The sequence below is a fragment of the Panulirus ornatus genome, chromosome 20 (genome assembly GCF_036320965.1).
Source record: "Panulirus ornatus isolate Po-2019 chromosome 20, ASM3632096v1, whole genome shotgun sequence".
Classification (NCBI taxonomy): domain Eukaryota; kingdom Metazoa; phylum Arthropoda; class Malacostraca; order Decapoda; family Palinuridae; genus Panulirus; species Panulirus ornatus.
Genome location: NC_092243.1, coordinates 60,227,220 through 60,244,874, shown reverse-complemented (window position 1 = coordinate 60,244,874; position 17,655 = coordinate 60,227,220). Strand labels below are relative to the sequence as shown.

The window sequence follows — 17,655 nt, the reverse complement described above, 5'->3', positions numbered from 1 at the left end:
TGACATCTTCATACTTACCTTAACATAAGAAGAGTATCCTGTGTACCTTAAAAAGCAGTACCCACTTATGATGCTCACCAGACTGCCTGTCACCTTACCACTTCAAGATCATATTTTCAATTGGCCATGTAACTGAAATCATCTAAGCCATGAAATACAATTCATCACTAGCTCACGAAGGCAGTTTTACTTGTTAATTGCAAAATGTGCAGTTAATGTAACTGTCATATCACAATGTTACAAGGTGAACAAAATTCAAAATTAATAATGTATGCCATTGTTTCACACCTACTTTACAATATACCAATACAACAGACTTCAACAACTTCAGTAACAATTCTCCAACTATCTTTCGAGATTACTCCTGTGACACAGTGTCATACTTATAAGAGGGACTCGTATTTCTCGAATGAAATGTGCCAAAATATGATGTTTGCAGAGAAGACTTATACTTGAAAGGGTTCACCAAAAACGTGTGTGTGTGTGTGTGTGTTTATGTGTTTATGTGTGTGTGTGTAAACACTTTTGTAAGTATACAGCAAGGAAATGTGCTGTATTTATTGTCACAGTATTGCAGAAGCAAAAATTAAATTCTAGTGTCTATATATAAACAGCTACACATCTGCATGGAATGTTTAAATAAAGTCTTTTTTTAAATAATCAGAATGGGCAAAGTGCCCAAATAAGTAGCAGACATGCAGGTACAGGAAGTAAACCAGCCTAGGTTGGTGTTGGAACATACAGTTTTATAACCAATTTTCAGTTAACTGAACATAATCTTAATAGTCTGATGACAGTGAAGTGCGAGTCCCACCAGATATGATAAATCTCCATGCATGTCACTGTTGCAGGTCCTGATACTGCCTAAAAAATAGAAGTAAACTTCTTAAACACAGTCAGAAAGTCATGGTTATTTACATTTATAGCTCACTTAAATATGAAATCACTTAAATGTTTCCATCACAACAAAATTAGAAGCTTTGTTACTGAAACCCACCCATCCTATACAAACCTTAAAACAGTTCTACATACAATTGCAATCCTATCAAAGTCTGAGAATCTGACTACAGATAAACAATCATCTGCTATATAACTGATAATCAAAAATAGCAAATTAAAAACTTTAGGGAACATCACAAAATAAATAGTTATGACCATACATTGTCTATCAAAAAGTAAGATATTCTGATTGAGATTTTAAATTATTATGAGCAATGAAATACACATGAACACGACTACAATACCATATCAGGTATCTAAATTTTGAATGCAAATTTTCATAAGTATGAATTTACAGTTCAGACAAATTTTCTAGTTTACAGACATAGTTTCTCAACTTTTCATAAAATTAATCACAGTCAGCTAAACTTTACACTTCCAGTAATATCTCCTGAACAAAAACATTTCATGGTTTCAAATGAAACAAACTTTTACTACAGTTAAAGCCTAAGCATTTCAAAGTCATATTACGTATGCTTTGGTAAAGAATATTATCCCAGATAATGCATTACGATGTTATCATTCATCTTTTTAACATAAGGTACCTAAATGAAGAACACATGTTGCTGATGAATTTTAGCAAACTATGATGAACAGCTGAACATATAATCAATATGATCTTAACTTCATACAGGATTAAATTAAAATGAAACTATGTAATTTTCCTTATCCAATACTACTAACATGTAGCTAGCTTGGTTTGGCCAAAGACTATGTCATGAACATACTGCAATGAATTTTATCTGAAGCTTTATCCTGGTATATGAACACCAATGTTTACAGTAACAAAATTTCAAGCCTACAACAGCCTCAAGTATATAATGTTCTTGAAGGCAACACAAATACTACTGACTGATAATATCAATGAGAAAATAAAGCCTTTCAATGGTAAAGGGGGTCAAATTATTCGGTAACCAGGACCACGGTCAATACAGTAAGTGTCCTCAATGGATGCAAATGGTGTCTGACTTAAAACAACAGTACTACAAATTTTACTTTCATATATTCTATCATTTAGCTACACATAGCTGAGGGCTTCTTCTTATCATTAATATCAAACAGTTGTCAGATGTGATAACCTTCAAAACACTGAAAACTCTCACTTTCTACAAGAGTTCATACACTAAAGCTTTCCTTGCTTCCCAAGATGTATGCTACTCAATTTCATAATTTACATACATAAATCTTCTTAAATTGGAAATATGATAACACTGGATAATTTCTAAATGATTGTGCTAAGTCCCTACTGCTCAGAAAAGCCCCTGCAAACTGTGAAAGTATAAAAGAGAGATTAATGTAAGTGGAAACATACTTCACTTGATTCAAGGCCCAAGAAATATCTACATTAAATAATCTGTCTATACATCCGACCAGTGTCTGCATATAATGCTACATATGTCTTTGCCGCCCAATAAGGCATGATCAAAACCAAGTCACATAATTATTATTACAATCTTTAACAAAGTCTACAATAATAACTTACTTTAGCATTAACACTATAAAATGATGATTTTTGCGCATCCTTTCATGCATGTCCATGTACCTTACACTAACGAATTCACACGAGGAATGAAATGGAGCTACAAATACTCAGGTTTTTTAACATCAACACAATGCTAGAACAGACCTGCGGCAAGCACATAAAAATCCTGCCATCATATATGTATAACCTGAATCCTGTCAATATCTACCAGCAGTGTAGATAATATCAAGCAACAGGTAGTTCTTCCTGCAATGACAAGCAAAATTAATATGAAAGTCTGTGTGACCAGCAATTAAGTTCATACTTGCCCTAGCATAAACTAATACTTGTTTGTTTCCAAGGCAGAAGAAATGAAAGGTGCCAATGCAATGTAAAGAACCACTCCAAAATTACTATCTGAAACTATAATATGATAAGTGGTAGTTTGAGAGGAATATTCAGTAATTAATAATCAACCCAGTATCAAATACTTTCATATCTGGGACAAAAAAAAGCCTGCAAAAATGACATTGGCACCAAGTCACATCCGCTTTTTCCTCCCATTCCCCTACACACAAACACATGCACGCACGCAAACATTCATGAATGGTTATGTCTATACACAATACATCTTGAATCTGTCACTGGGCTTCAAAATTCCCTTTATGCTGGCAACTGATCCTTTTGTTAACTGGTCTTGCACTGTTCTGGTTTGCCATTAACCGTGAGATAGTTAATGGCATTCTCGCAGTAAGCAGGACTGCAAACAATTACACATATTACATATTTATGCCAATGATTTCACACAAATAGGCATGATATGTACATTTCAAAAAGAATTATACCAGTAACATGATTTGAGGAACAATACAATTCAATTTAAAATATAATCCTAATTCAATTTGTATCTATTAAAAAATAAACTCTGGTGAACATGGCTGCCTACTGTTGGCTCACACAACAAAACTGGTACGACACAAAAAAAGAAAGAAAAGAAAAGAAACAAAAGGAATAGAAAGGAAAACACTGGGAAACACAGGCTCACAGTTTAAATACCTTCTGTCATATCTTTCTGGTATTATGCTGTAAAGCCCCTTGAAAAAAGTGCATTTGTTCATTGCTTTCTTAGCACTACTATAACTGTTACAACAGCCAATCCACTAATGACTTAGCTTTTAGACTCAAGAAACAACAACTCTGACAGGAGAAATGACTGGTGTTTCGATGTCTGCATCATGAGTCACTGGTACTGCTTTTCTAACATTACTGAGGTGTGCACTAATGTTAGAATCACACAGGAATTTTTGCACATGGTAGTTTCTCTGCAGCTTGAACTCATGACCTAGCATGAGATACTTTTATTAGGTTAAAACTGTTCAGCTAACAAATCAGCCAAAATCTGTGACGTTGACTCTTTACTGGCACGGATAGTTAGCCGGTACATCTGAAAGTAAAAGAAAAAAAACTATTGAAGCAGAAATGACTCATCATAAATGTTTAATACACAGATATACATACCATGATAAGAATATCTCAATAAACAGATATACATAACATGAAAAAAAATCTCATTCTTTTAAAGTCTGTGGCAGGTACCTTAATTCTACATCATTTGCCATCCTGGAACTGAATTTTGATTTTCTAGCTAAAGTACCTACCTTACAAAAATGTTTTCAGGAAGATAATGTTCAAGGTGATGTTTTTCGTCTTGGGATGGAACATAATCCATGTCCTTAATCGATTGCATGAATGTGTATGGCTTTTTTGTTATAGACACCAAAATGACAAAATATGTGACAAAAGAAGGAAGAGAATTTCACAGCTTAGCTGTCTGAAAGGTGTCATAATTACTAATCAATCCTTGAGTGGCTGGCCTCCACACAGACGCTGTGTGAAACAGCAACTGGTTGTGTCCCTTGGGTCCAAGCCTTGTTGGCAGGGAAACATCCCAGTACCAGAGACATCCATCATTTAAATTTTTGTTTTTTATCATTATTAAATGATCGCCGTTTCCCTCGTCAACAAAGTAGTACCAGGAGACAGATGAAGAAAGGCCCATCCATTAAAATACACACATGCACATATATATACATAACATAAACATATATACACAAGTACATATTCATACTTGCTTGCCTTCATAAACTTACACTCAGTCTCTAGCCGTCATGTGTAATGCACTGCAACCTCAGCTCCCTATCCACATCACGGCCCCACAGACCTTTCCATGGATTTACACCAGACGTTTCACATACCCTGCTTCATTCCATTGACAGCATGTCGACCCTGGTATACCACATTGTTCTAATTCCTTCAATTCCTTGTATGTCTCTCATCCTTCTTGTTTAGGCCCTGGTTACTCAAAATCTTATTCACTCCATCCTTCCATCTCCAATTTGATCTCCTGCTTCTCCTTCTTTGCTCCACCTCTGACACATACATCCTTTTTGGCAACCTTTCCTCACTCATTCTCTCCATACGTCCAAACCATTTCGACACGCCCTCTTCTGCTCTCTCAACCACACTCTTTTCATTACCACACATTTCTCTTACCCTTTCATTACTTACTTGATCTAACCATCTCACACCACATATTGTCCCTAAACATTTCATTTTCAACACATCCATTCTCCTTTGTACAACCCTAACAATAGCCCAAGCCTTGCAACGATATATATAGTTGGAAATACTATTCCTTCAAACATACCCATTTTTGCTCTCCAAAATAATGTTCTCTCTTTCCACACATTCTTCATTGCTCCCAGAACTTTTGCCCCCTCCATCACCCTATGACTCACTTTCACTTTCATGGATCCATTTAATGCCAAGTCCACTCCCAGATATCCAAAACACTTCACTTTCTCCAAGTTTTCTCCATTCAAACTTAATCCCAAGTAACTTGTCCCTCAACCCTGTTGGACCTAATAATCTTGCTCTTATTCTCATTTACTCTCAACTTTCTCCTTTCAAACACTTTTCTAAACTCAGTCATCAACTTCTGCAGTTTCTCACTCAAATCAGCTACCAGTACTGTATCATCGGCAAACAACTATTGACTCACTTTCCAGGCCATCATCCCCAACAGACTGCTTAATCGCCCCTCTCTCCAAAACTCTTGCACTTACCTCCCTAACCATCCCATCCATAGATAAACAAGCACAGGGACATCAAATACCCATGCCAAAGACCAACCTTCACTGAGAACCAACCACTCTCCTATCTTCTTACTCGTACACATGCCTTACACCCTTGATACAAACTTCTCAATACTTCTTACAGATTACCTCACACACCATATAATCTTAAGACCTTCCACAAAGCATCTCTATCAGTCCTATCATATGCCTTCTCCAGATGCCTAAGTGCTACATACAAATCCATCTCTTTTTCTAAGTATTTCTCACAAATATTCTTCAAAGCAAACACCTGCTCCACCCCAATCTGATGCTCTGTACATGTCTTAACCCTCTCAATCAACACCCTCCCATACAATTTTCCAGGAATGCTTAACAAACTTATGCCTCTGTAGTTTGAACACTCACCTTTATCCCCTTTGCCTTTGCACAATGGCATCATACATGCATTCCACCAATCCTCAGGCACTTCACCATGATCCATACATACACTGAATATCCTTACTGGTTGCAACCAACACAGTCACCCCCTTTCTTAATAAATTCAACTGCAACATCATCCAAACCCACTGCCTTGCCAGATTTCATCTGCAAGGCTTTCATCACCTCTTCTCTCTTCACCAAACCGTTCTCCCTGACCCTCTCGCTTCACACACCACCCCAACCAAAACACCCTACATCTGCCACTCTAACATCAAACGCACTCAACAAGCCTTCAAAATACTCACTCCATTTCCTCACTTAATCACTTCCTGTTATCACTTCCCCAATTGTCCACTTCACTGATGTTCCTATGTGTTCTCGTCTTATGTACGTTATTTACCTCCTTCCAAAACATCTTTTTATTCTCCCTAAAGCTCAATGATACTCTCTCACCCCAACTCTCGTTTGCCCTCTTTTTCAACCCATGCACCTGCCTCTTGACCTTATGCTGCTTTTTCTTATACATCTCCCAGTCATTTGCACTCCTTCCTTGTAAGTAACATCCTAATGCCTCTCTTTTCTCTTTCACTAACAACTTTACCTCTTCATCCCATCACTCATTACCCTTTCTAATCTGCCCACCTCCCACCTTTCTCATGCCACATGCATCTTTTGCACATGCCATCACTGCTCCCCTACATACATCCCATTCCTCACCTACTCCCTTTACATCATTTGCTCTCACATCTTGCCATTCTACACTCAATCTCTCCTGGTACTTCCTCAAACAAGTCTCCTTTTCAAGCTCACTTACTCTTACCACTCTCTTCTCCCCAACATTCTCTCCTCTGTTCTGCCTCATAAGACAGTGATCAGACATCCCACCAGCTACCCCTCTCAGTACATTAACATCCAAAAGTCTCTCTTTTACACGCCTATCAATTAACATGTAATCTAATAATGCCCTTTGACCTTCTCTCCTACTCACATATGTATACTTGTGTAATATATCTTTTTAAACTAGGTATTCCCAATCACCAATCTTTCTTCAACACAAATTCACAGTCTCTTCATTTCCATTCACAACACTGAATACTCCATGTACACCAATTATACTATACCCTAAACTGCCACATTTCTCACCTTTGCATTTAAATAACCCATCACTAATAACTGGCCTCATGCAACAAAACTGCTGACACACTCACTCAGCTGCTCCCAAAACACTTGCCTCTCATGATCTTTCTTTTCATGACCAGGTGCATTAGCACCAGTAATCACCCATCTCTCTCCATCCACTTTCAGTTATACTTACATTAATCTAGATTTTACTTCCTTACACTCCATCACACACTCCTACAACTGCTTCAGGAGTAGTGCTACTCCTCCCTTAGCTCTTGTCCTCTCACCCTCCCAAGACTTTACTTCCAAGATGTTTCTAAACCATTCTTCCCCTTTACCCTTGAGCTTTGTTTCACTCAAGAGCCAGAACATCCAGGTTTCCTTCTCAAACATATTACCTATCTCACCTTTCTTCTCATCTTGTTACATCCAAATACATTCAGACACCCCAGTCTGAGCCTTTGGGGAGGATAAGCACTCCCTGCTTCACTTCTTTTTTTCATCTTTAAGAAACTGAAGTACAGGAAAGGGAGGTTTCTAGTCCACCCCCTTTAGTCGCCTTCTACAACAAACAGAGAATACCTGGGAAGTATTCTTTCTCCCCTATTAGTACAATTATAAGGATAAACACTGAGCTCCAGCCTGCCAACTTATCATGTTCATATTACTCGTGGTCCAGAAGGAATATAAATAAATTTCATATTGTGCCCTTAAAGCTGGCTACATGGGTTAATCAACTTTGATACGTTACTGCAGCATGGCCAAGGCGAGATCCATGGGTGAGCAGGTAGCATAATATACTTTATGATGATTGGTTAGAATCATTTAGTACAAGAGGGTGACAGGTGATGACCAAGCCAAATTTTGAACATATTAACTGATGTTCTAAACATGTTCTAGGAGCCTATTGTACAAGTCAATAACGTCACACGTAAAGGTATATTTTGTGCAATCCAGATTAACTCAGTGACCTCTAAGTTTTAGTCCATTCCCTCTTGTGGTAGCACTGGTGCGACATTAAAGAAGTTTTCTATGTTGACATTTTTTAGTCCTTTTATTAATTTAAAACATTCTATTATCTTGCTAGAAAGAAGAAATTCAGTTCTTGCAGTTTTTTCTTGCATAAGGAATATCTGTATGTAGGGGGGGCCACATCTACACTGCCTATTTATGGGGTCTACCTAAACTTAAGCATATGGAGAACTCTTACAGAGGAGAGATCCGAAAAATCCGTAAAAAAGCATTATAACATGGTGCTTATTGAGATACATTCATGGTAGGGTCAATTCTTACACGAGAAAGTGCTACGGAATGGCTTCTTGAGTAACAGTATGGTGTTCTATAGATAAAATAAATATACTGTTAATATGAATACCATAAGAAATCACATTTAATCAATATTCACAAGTTTGTTGGACCTTGCAGTGTCTTTAATCACCAATGCCTTGATCCGAGAGTGTTCCAACACTTTCCTGGCCTACTCTCCATCATCTCCCTCAGCTTATTCTATGTGTGGGAAACCCTCATTGCAATTAAAGGCAAGGTGGACAGGCTGGTTCTTTTTTATCTTTTCACTGTTAGCAAGTATCATTTTATTGGTAGAGAAAGCCAATCCAAGTGACTGACCCACATATACTTGGTGAGTTCCAGTCTCAACCCTGAATATCACTTGCGTCTTTCTGTCTTTATTTTTCACTTTCCTGGGTACTACTAATACTCATGCTTATATCTTCATCTTTCTGTCTATATTATTCACTTTCCTGGGAACTACTAGTACTCACAGGCCATATTCCAGATATGATGGGTTTATTTTTTAAATTCATTTAGGAGAAAGCTTTCATAAAAAGAGAGCACCCAAGACTGAACTAATGCAGGTTACGGCAGAATGTACAAAATAGGCTTAAAGAATGTAAACAAGGGTGGCAGCATATATATATTTGTTTTTTTCCTTCTACATCTGATGGGCTTTTTATTTATATTTTCTAAGGAATATTATATATGTTTATTAATATTTTTTCATGTTAAACAAATATTTATGTGAAGTTCTGACAAAGGGGGCCTCTCTCCATAATAGCTAATGGCAATCCTAAATCCTTGCTTTTGTATGTAAACTTTCTGTCCATAAATCCTAACATCCTATATGCTTTCTTGGTAGATTTGTGGATAACTTTCCACTGTAACACTTGTCATATATTTTTTCTTTCCACAGGATTTTTGGGTCAATGTGCTGTCAATGGACTGAACCAGGGCATGCCAAACATTCGTGGCAAACAATGGAAAGGTTTCTGGTGCCTAGATGTTAAGAGAGAGCTGTGGTTTCAGTGTATCATACATGACAGCTTAAGAATGGATGTGAACAGATGTGGCTCTTCTGCATCTGTTCCTTGTGCTACATCACTAACACAGGATAAGGAGGTAAAGTATGAAAATAAAAAGTACTTTTCACCATGCTGTGTGTGGTGGTAGTCATGTCCAGTGTCCATATCCTTATATCACAGAGATGGTGATTTTACAAAAATTTCTCTTTTAGGTATTAGTACTATGGGTACAGGTTAGTTGGGGCATGAGTGTGAATGGAGAAAATTTGGAGGAAGCAAGTGCTTTAGATACACCCATCCCTCCCTTTATGGGAGGGTTATGTTCAACAAAAAACCTTGCACAAGGAAAAATTGTATAGAGAGAACCAATAAACACACAAAAAAATGGGATGTGCACAGGAGATTTGGTCAACACTAGAGGATTCTCCCATTTCCTTTACGTTATCTAGCTTATGAAGCTGAATGAACTTATCTAGTCATCCTTTACCTGCGTGATATGGCTCTGGCTCAGATACATTGTTTTATATGTCTTTTTTAATGTTAGCTGAGATGGCATGGGCAGCTGAGGCCCAACTCAAGGCCATCCAATTAATGCTATATATGTACATACCTTAGCATGAGCCAGGTACCGATTTTATCGACCAACCCTGGGGGTGGATGAACAGTTGGGATGACTGTAGACCAACTGCCACAACCAAGATTCGAACCTATACCTGTTACCCTGGGTGGCCTGTGAATGTGTCACGGTAAGGAATGTTAACCGCTACACCATGGGAGTCATAAATGCTCATAATTCTTAAGACTTTAAGAGCTGAGCTAAAGGTTAATAATTACTGGACTGCTTGACTTCTTCATCTCATGCTCTATGTACAGCCAGCGCATTTCCTTCATCTTCTCCATACATGGATTTCTAACCTTTGTGGTTACCTTGGCAGACTGTGGAATAGAGTGGACAACAGCACTTCCAATATTCTCTGCATTCTTCCTTATGCAGCAGATTGTAGATTCACCTATGTTGCAAGCATGCTCAAATGCTGAAGTTCCCTCACCAGCATCAGCATGTCATAAGACTTCTAACTTCATTTCTATGGTTAGAGAGGGTCTCTTTATGTTAAACTATTGGTTCTGGGGTAGGTGCTGCTGCTGGACAGTTGGATACGATGTAACAAACAAACACACCAAATAAAAGGGAAATAACAGCAGCAGGTGCACTTAAATTACATACAATGGTGGTAAATGTGTACTGACCCACTGGTTTACTCCACAAGCCAACCCTCACTTTAGTTTTCGCACTCTTTCTACCACACTTACACCCACATCGTAGCAAATTTTAACAGTAAAAGAGGAGTTGGTAGAATTATGAGTCTTGCATAATAACGAAATTGCATGTAGTGATCCCACAAAAAGCAAGTACTGGGTGGACTTGCAAGTGGACATGGCAGCAAATGGAACCATGGAAGTGGAAGTGAGTCATTGGAAGGGTGAGGAAGGCAAAGGTTCTTGGAGCACTGAGTTATGTGCGGGAAGAGAAGTCATTATATGGGAGGGCAAAAACGGGCATGTCTGGAGGTACTGCAATCCCAGTGATGTATGGATGAGAGGCACTGCTTAAAGATAAGGATGTGTGGAGGATGGTGGATGTGTTGGAAATTAAATGTCTGAGGACAATATGTGAAGCAGGGTGGTTTTGTCCAGTAAATGAAAAAGGAGTAAAAGAGAAGTGTGGTAATAAAGAGTGTAAGGCTGAGAAAGCTGAAGGTATTCTGAAATTATCTGGACATAGAGAGAATGAGCAAGGAAAGACTGACAAAGAAGATATATGTTAGAAGTGGAGGGGACAAGAGGGGGAAAACCAAAGTGAAGCTGGAAGAATGAAGCTAAAACGATTTTGAGTGAACAGTGCCTGAACATGCAGGGGGGTGAAAGGCATGCATGAGATAGAGTGAATTAGAGCAACGTGGTTTACAGGATGTAACGTGCTGTCAATGAAGTGAACCACAGCATATGGAGCAGCAGAGGGAAATTATGGAAAGGTCTGTGAGGCATGATTGTGGAAACGTGGCTGTGGATTTGATGTAGAATGGAAGTGAGTGAATGCAACTTTTCTTTGCAGGTTCTTGGCAACACTTTTTATGCAGTAATAACAACTTTATTTATTAATTTATTTTGCTTTGTCACTGTCTCCCGCATTAGCGAGGTAGCACAAGGAAACAGACAAAAGAATGACCCAACCCACCCACTTACACATACACATCCACACACGCAAATATACATACCTATACATCTCAACGTATACATACATATACACACACAGACATATACATATATACACATGTACATAATTCATACTGTCTGCCTTTATTCATTCCCTGCTGCCACACATGAAATGGCACCCCCTCCCCCCGCGTGTGCATGAGGTTGTGCTAGTTAAAGACAACAACGGCCACATTCGTTCACACTCAGTCTCTAGCTGTCATGTATAATGCACCGAAACCACAGCTCCCTTTCCACATCCAGGCTCCACAAAACTTTCTGTGGTTTACTGCAGACGCTTCACATGCCCTGGTTCATTCCATTGACAGCATGTTGACCCCAGCATACCACATCGTTCCAATTCACTCTATTCCTTGCACGTCTTTCACCCTACTGTATGTTCAGGACCCGATTGCTCAAAATCTTTTTCGCTCCATCATTCTGCTTCCCAATTTGGTCTCCCACTTCTCCTTGTTCCCTCCACCTCTGACACATATATCCTCTTTGTCAATCTTTCCATTTGACCAAACCATTTCAATACACACTCTTCTGCTCTCTCAACTGCACTCTTTATATTACCACACATCTCTCTTACCCTTTCATTACTTACTCGATCAAACCACCTCATACCACATATCATCCTCAAACATCTCATTTCCAACAAATCTACCCTTCTCCGCACAACCCTATCTATAGCCCATGCCTCACAACCATATAAGATTGTTGGAACCACTATTCCTTCAAACATACCCATTTTTGCTCACCGAGATAACATTCTCACCTTCCACACATTCTTCAACACTCCCAGAACCTTTGCCCCCTCCCCACCCTGTGACTCACTTCCACTTCCATGGTTCCACCTGCTGCCAAATCCACTCCCGGATATCTAAAACACTTACTTCCTCCAGTTTTTCTCCATTCAGACTTACCTCCCAACTTACTTGTCCCTCAACCCTACTGAACCTAATATCCTGAAATTATTGAGAATAATACAGGGTGTGAGGGGGGTCTGATTGATAAGGAGAGGAGTGTGGTAATAAAAAGTTTGTGGCTGAGGAGCTGAAGAAAGTGTGCAAAAACAGTTTGGACAAATGTAGAGAATGGGAGAAGAGGGTGACTATCTTTCTGTATGTCTGATGTCCGTTCCATTTGGGAACTCCCTTAATGGGGTGGCCACTGACAAGACTCTCCATAACTGGTGAACCCCAGTGCCACTTCTTACCCTTCAGTGACTCATCCTTAACAAGCCTCCGGGAGAGGGTAACTCCTGTGCTGTGTTTTCCGAGGCTCCTACCCAACATCCCTACTGTTTACCTACTGTTCCAACCCACTGCTTCTACCAAGTGCTCCCACCTAATGTTCTTACCTACTACTTCTACCTAATGCTTCTGTCTATTATTCCTAGGAGAGGTTGATAAAGAGGATATGTGTGTCAGAAGGGGAAATGATAAGGAGAATAGGGAGACCAAATCAGAAAGAGATGGATGGAGTAAAAAATATTTTGTATGACAGGGACTTACCATGCAGGGGGATGAGTGGTATGCACAAGGCTGAGTGAACTGGAACAGTGTGATATAATGATGGCTATATGCTGTCAATACAGTGAACCAGGGTATGTGAAGTGGCCTTGGGAAACTAAGGAAAGAACTGTGGGGGCCATGGATATGGGGCTGTAGTTTCGGTGCATTGCACATGACAGTTAGTGAATGTGGCCTTTCTTTGTCTGTTCCTGGTGCTACCTCCCTAACATGAGAAACAGCATACAAGTATGAGGAAAAGATATACTGGTAATACTGCAATACTGAGATTTATTGTGAAATTCATCTTATTCCTCCAACCCCTTTGACCTGCCACCGAGTTATGTAGAGCTATACGATGGATGCGAGAACTATCTACACACATAAATTGGGACGTGCTCATTTTCAACACTTCAATTTTCTACTGGGACTGCTTCCATTTATCATTTTGGTGCCAATTTACCTCACTGATGATTTAATTGTAACATCAAAGAAGCAAAAGTATCATAAAAGCTCACGATGACAAAAAGCTATAGGTTGAATAAATTCATAATCAACAAGGTATATTACCGCAAAACTGACCTGAGCTTGGCGGTTAGGTTCCAGACGAAGAAGGCAGCCAATCTGTTGTGTGCGAGTATGGATGATGGCTGCACAAACAAAGTTATCTGGGTTTGGGTCAATACCTTCCAGCAGCTGCATGCCAAACCCTAGGAGCTTCGTCTTGATAGAGGCACTTTCCATGGGTCCATTAGCCTTAAAGATCTTCTGTGCCTCTTGCAGAGGTCTGATTAAAAGAAAATATGCAACTTCTGGTTAGGGCACAAGATCCTCTATCAACTGTAAGAATTTTCAGAGCTGTTATACCTAAATCATTAACTCACTAACTGAAAATGCAACTTTGCACAAATATATAAAACCTATATTCTGTGCCTCACTCACACAACAAACCTAAACCTTAAACTGATTCCTCTTAAATTTCTACACTTTACTAAGGGACTGAGATGACAAAGACAAGTATTATACCCTCATCGAGGCCATCTCAGGTGAAAGAAAAAAGGAAATTAATCAGAGCTCTTTAACTAAGTGTCTGAAGGGCCCAATCCCTCTTGACTGGTGCTGCTGCTCTGAATCAGTCCCACAGAGTTCTACAGTGGTTGTACTGCAATGAATTAGTTTGGAAAGTAAGAAAAAACAGAAAAAGAAACATGTGAATGAGTTATGTGTTGTCAAGTGTTGTGTATGAGAAAAAGAGGATGTGGGATTAAGGTTGGATGCTAGCAACCCACATGCGATTGAGGGGAAAAAGAAGGGGGGGGGGGCAATCTGGACCAGGAAAATGGTACATAACAAAATCTGCAGTGCTGGCTCACTGTGCCACAGCACTATCCCTTCCAAAACCCAGGTGGTCGTACCTAGCGGGTCAGTGGTTGCCAGCTATTCACTACTGCTACTCTAAAAAATCAGCATCAATGGGTGCAATCTACTACCTAATGGAACATATCTGGTTGTCCCTTACACTCAATTGAGTGTGGTGCAAGCATATTCATTCCCAAACAACATGGTCCATAAATATTTCATGCTACCAACTGCCAATTATGAAATGGCAATAAACAAACCATCTACAAATTCAGTTAGTTTACTCTGTCATATGCTTTAGCAAAGTCTATAAAAAGACAGTCCCCATTCCCTTACCTTGTAAAAGTTTCATAAGCGTTACTGAAGCATTCTAATAGTCGAGTTTTCGTATAATTTTGCCAAAGCCATGTTGGCCTGAGTTTAAGTAGTTACTGCTCACCATGCTTACTAAATATTTCATTTTATTATTATTTTCTTTCTCTTTTCATAATGAACACAGACTTACAGAGTTTAATTAAGATTTTGCATATTCTCTAAAGGATATTTGTATAATTTTCTCTTACTTATACCAGCTTAATCTCCAATATCTTCTTTGCTTTATTTACATAGGTATGCAAACATAACTTTTGGATTGTTTCATACACTATTGCTCTATTCTCATTTACTCTATTCTCTCCTCTATGTGACTACATCTTTTGTGTTTGATTTTTTTCTCTTATCTTTGCTTTTTGCATAACTTTTCTTTCATTCACTTTATCTAATCATCAAACATTGCCTCTCTCAATATCTTTTGTTTTATAATGCTTTTCTATTGGCACGGCATTAAGTCCTTCAATCATTTGCCTTTCTTGGAAAACATGTTTGAGTTAGTTTTTGCATTACTGCTGTTGAAGACATCATTTCAAGATACTGACCTCATTCCACTCTATACATCTATTTATATCTATATCTATGACCCCTGTTCCTTTCAGAAACCCCCTTATAGGGCTGGATATGGCAAAACAATCTCCATAATTGTGCCACTTTTTAGCCTCACCCTTAACAGGTCAACAGCAGAGGGCAACAACAGCACAGTGTTTTCTGAGGCTTCTCCTACCTAATATTCTATTCATAGTCAACCGGTTTTTCAAAAAAATATGCTACAATTGAGCATTATCCAGGAGCTAGCAATAGGGCTAAATGGGGACTAAAGCTAAATACTTCCCAGCTAAGTTATGTACAATTACCTTCAGGGTAAAACAACACCTCGTAGTGTAAACCTAGAATGATGGCAAACTGACTTTTTCCCCTAAGCTGTTATAAAGAGTATTGGTATCCGTATATTATTCATGATTCAGAGAACTTCATCAGTCAGTTTCTCTGTAACATATGACACAAAACTATAAACCAGTGTATCTTTTTATACCTGATCATCATTTCCTGCATTTGAGAGGTAGCGCCAACCAAAGATGAAGAAAAACTGAATCCACCAACATTCATTCCCTAGCTGTCACATTTAATGTACCAAACCACAGCTTCCTATCCACAAACAGGCCCCACAGACCATCCCATGGTTTACCCTGGATGCTTCACGTACCCTGGTTCAGTCCATCCACTGTAGATCGACCCCTGGATACCACATCATTCCAATTCACTCTATCCTGCACACACACTTCCCCCTCCTGCATGTTCTGGCCTAGATCGCTCAGAATCTTTTTCACTCCAACCTTCCATCTCTAATCTCCAACTTGGTCTCCATACTCTTCTTGTTCGGTCCAATTCTGACACTTTTATCCTCTTCATCATCCTATCCTCACTCATTCTCTACATTTGTCCAAACCATTTCAGCACATTCTCTTCAGCCCTCCAACCCACACTCTTTTTAATACCACAACCCTCTGCTACCCTTTCATTACTTACTTGATCAAACTACCTCACACCACATAGTGTCCTCAAACATTTTCAACAAAACCACCCTTCTCCATAGAGCCATATCTATAACCCTAAGGACACAGCAAATTGACTCATGTGGATCTTGGTAATATTTACATGTCAGATGATGTCATGTTTACATGAAAATCAATGTAAACAATTTGAACACTATGTGCCCAAGAGCTGAACTCAGGCTACCAAGAACAGCAGGCAGACAGCGTACCACTAGACCTCTGATGGGGCTAAACCTGTCTTTCTGGAACTGCTATCTACAGCTCCATGAGCTAGAGAGAAATTTGGTCCCATTGTTACTCCAGCAGTGCCAATTATACCCTTAACTGCTACATTAGTCACTGTCACATTCAAATCACCAATCCCTAATACCTGATCTCCTGAATCAAAACTGTTGATACCCTTATTCAGCTGGTCCAAGAACCTATCTCTCTTCATCAATCTTCTCATAGCCAGTTGCATAAGCACAAACATTCATCCACTTTTTGTAATTCATTTTCAGTTTTACTTCTTTGAATAATATCAGCTTAATAACTGTAAAATCCTTTCATTCCTTTAATAACAATTCTAAGCATATTTAACTGCTACATTATGGATCTTTGAATATCCACCAAAAAGAAAGGCCTAGTTTCCCCATACTCTTTCATAAGTTCCCACACCTCGTCCTTCATTAAAATGCTATGTCTTACTTAGCTCTCACCCTTACACTAATTCCTGACTGTACCTCTACAACATCCAGGTTCCTTTCCTGAAAAATACTATCCGTCTCTCCCTTCTTCTCATGTTGGTAACATTTAAACAACAGCAAAAGCATATATAAAACAAGTAAATCATCAATTACAAAGTGCACCTCTAAATTGTAAAATGTAAGTCTGAATGACCTACGTTATGAATGAACGCATTCCGACAGCCTAGCCTGATCCTTTGTGAAAGATGAGCAATCCTCACTTGGTTCCTTTCTCGTGTTCCAACTTTTAGAAACTGAAATAAAAACTGGGGAGGATTTCCAGTCTCATGCCTATGCCCCTCTTGGTTGCCTTCTAAGACAAGCAAAGTGTACTTGTGAATTACCCTTTTTTTCTTCATCCCCACGGAAGAATGTATGCGAGAAATACTTACAGAAACAGAAGAATTTGTATGTAGTA

General features: G+C 38.9%; 1 protein-coding gene across 3 annotated transcripts in view; it reads right to left on the bottom strand.

The window, feature by feature from the left end:
- Positions 1-261: 261 nt before the first annotated feature.
- The window catches only part of AP-2alpha (adaptor protein complex 2, subunit alpha), a 170,495-nt gene continuing 153,101 nt past the window's right edge, over positions 262-17,655 (bottom strand). For 2 of the 3 annotated variants that reach the window (XM_071675042.1, XM_071675043.1), the window contains exons 19-20: positions 13,811-14,015; positions 262-3,905 (exon numbers count right to left, since the gene is read on the bottom strand). In XM_071675042.1, the coding sequence (XP_071531143.1) occupies positions 3,828-3,905; positions 13,811-14,015 (283 nt within the window). In that variant the 3' untranslated portion in view covers positions 262-3,827. The remainder of the gene's footprint in view (positions 3,906-13,810; positions 14,016-17,655) is intronic. The other variant, XM_071675044.1, reaches the window with a different exon arrangement.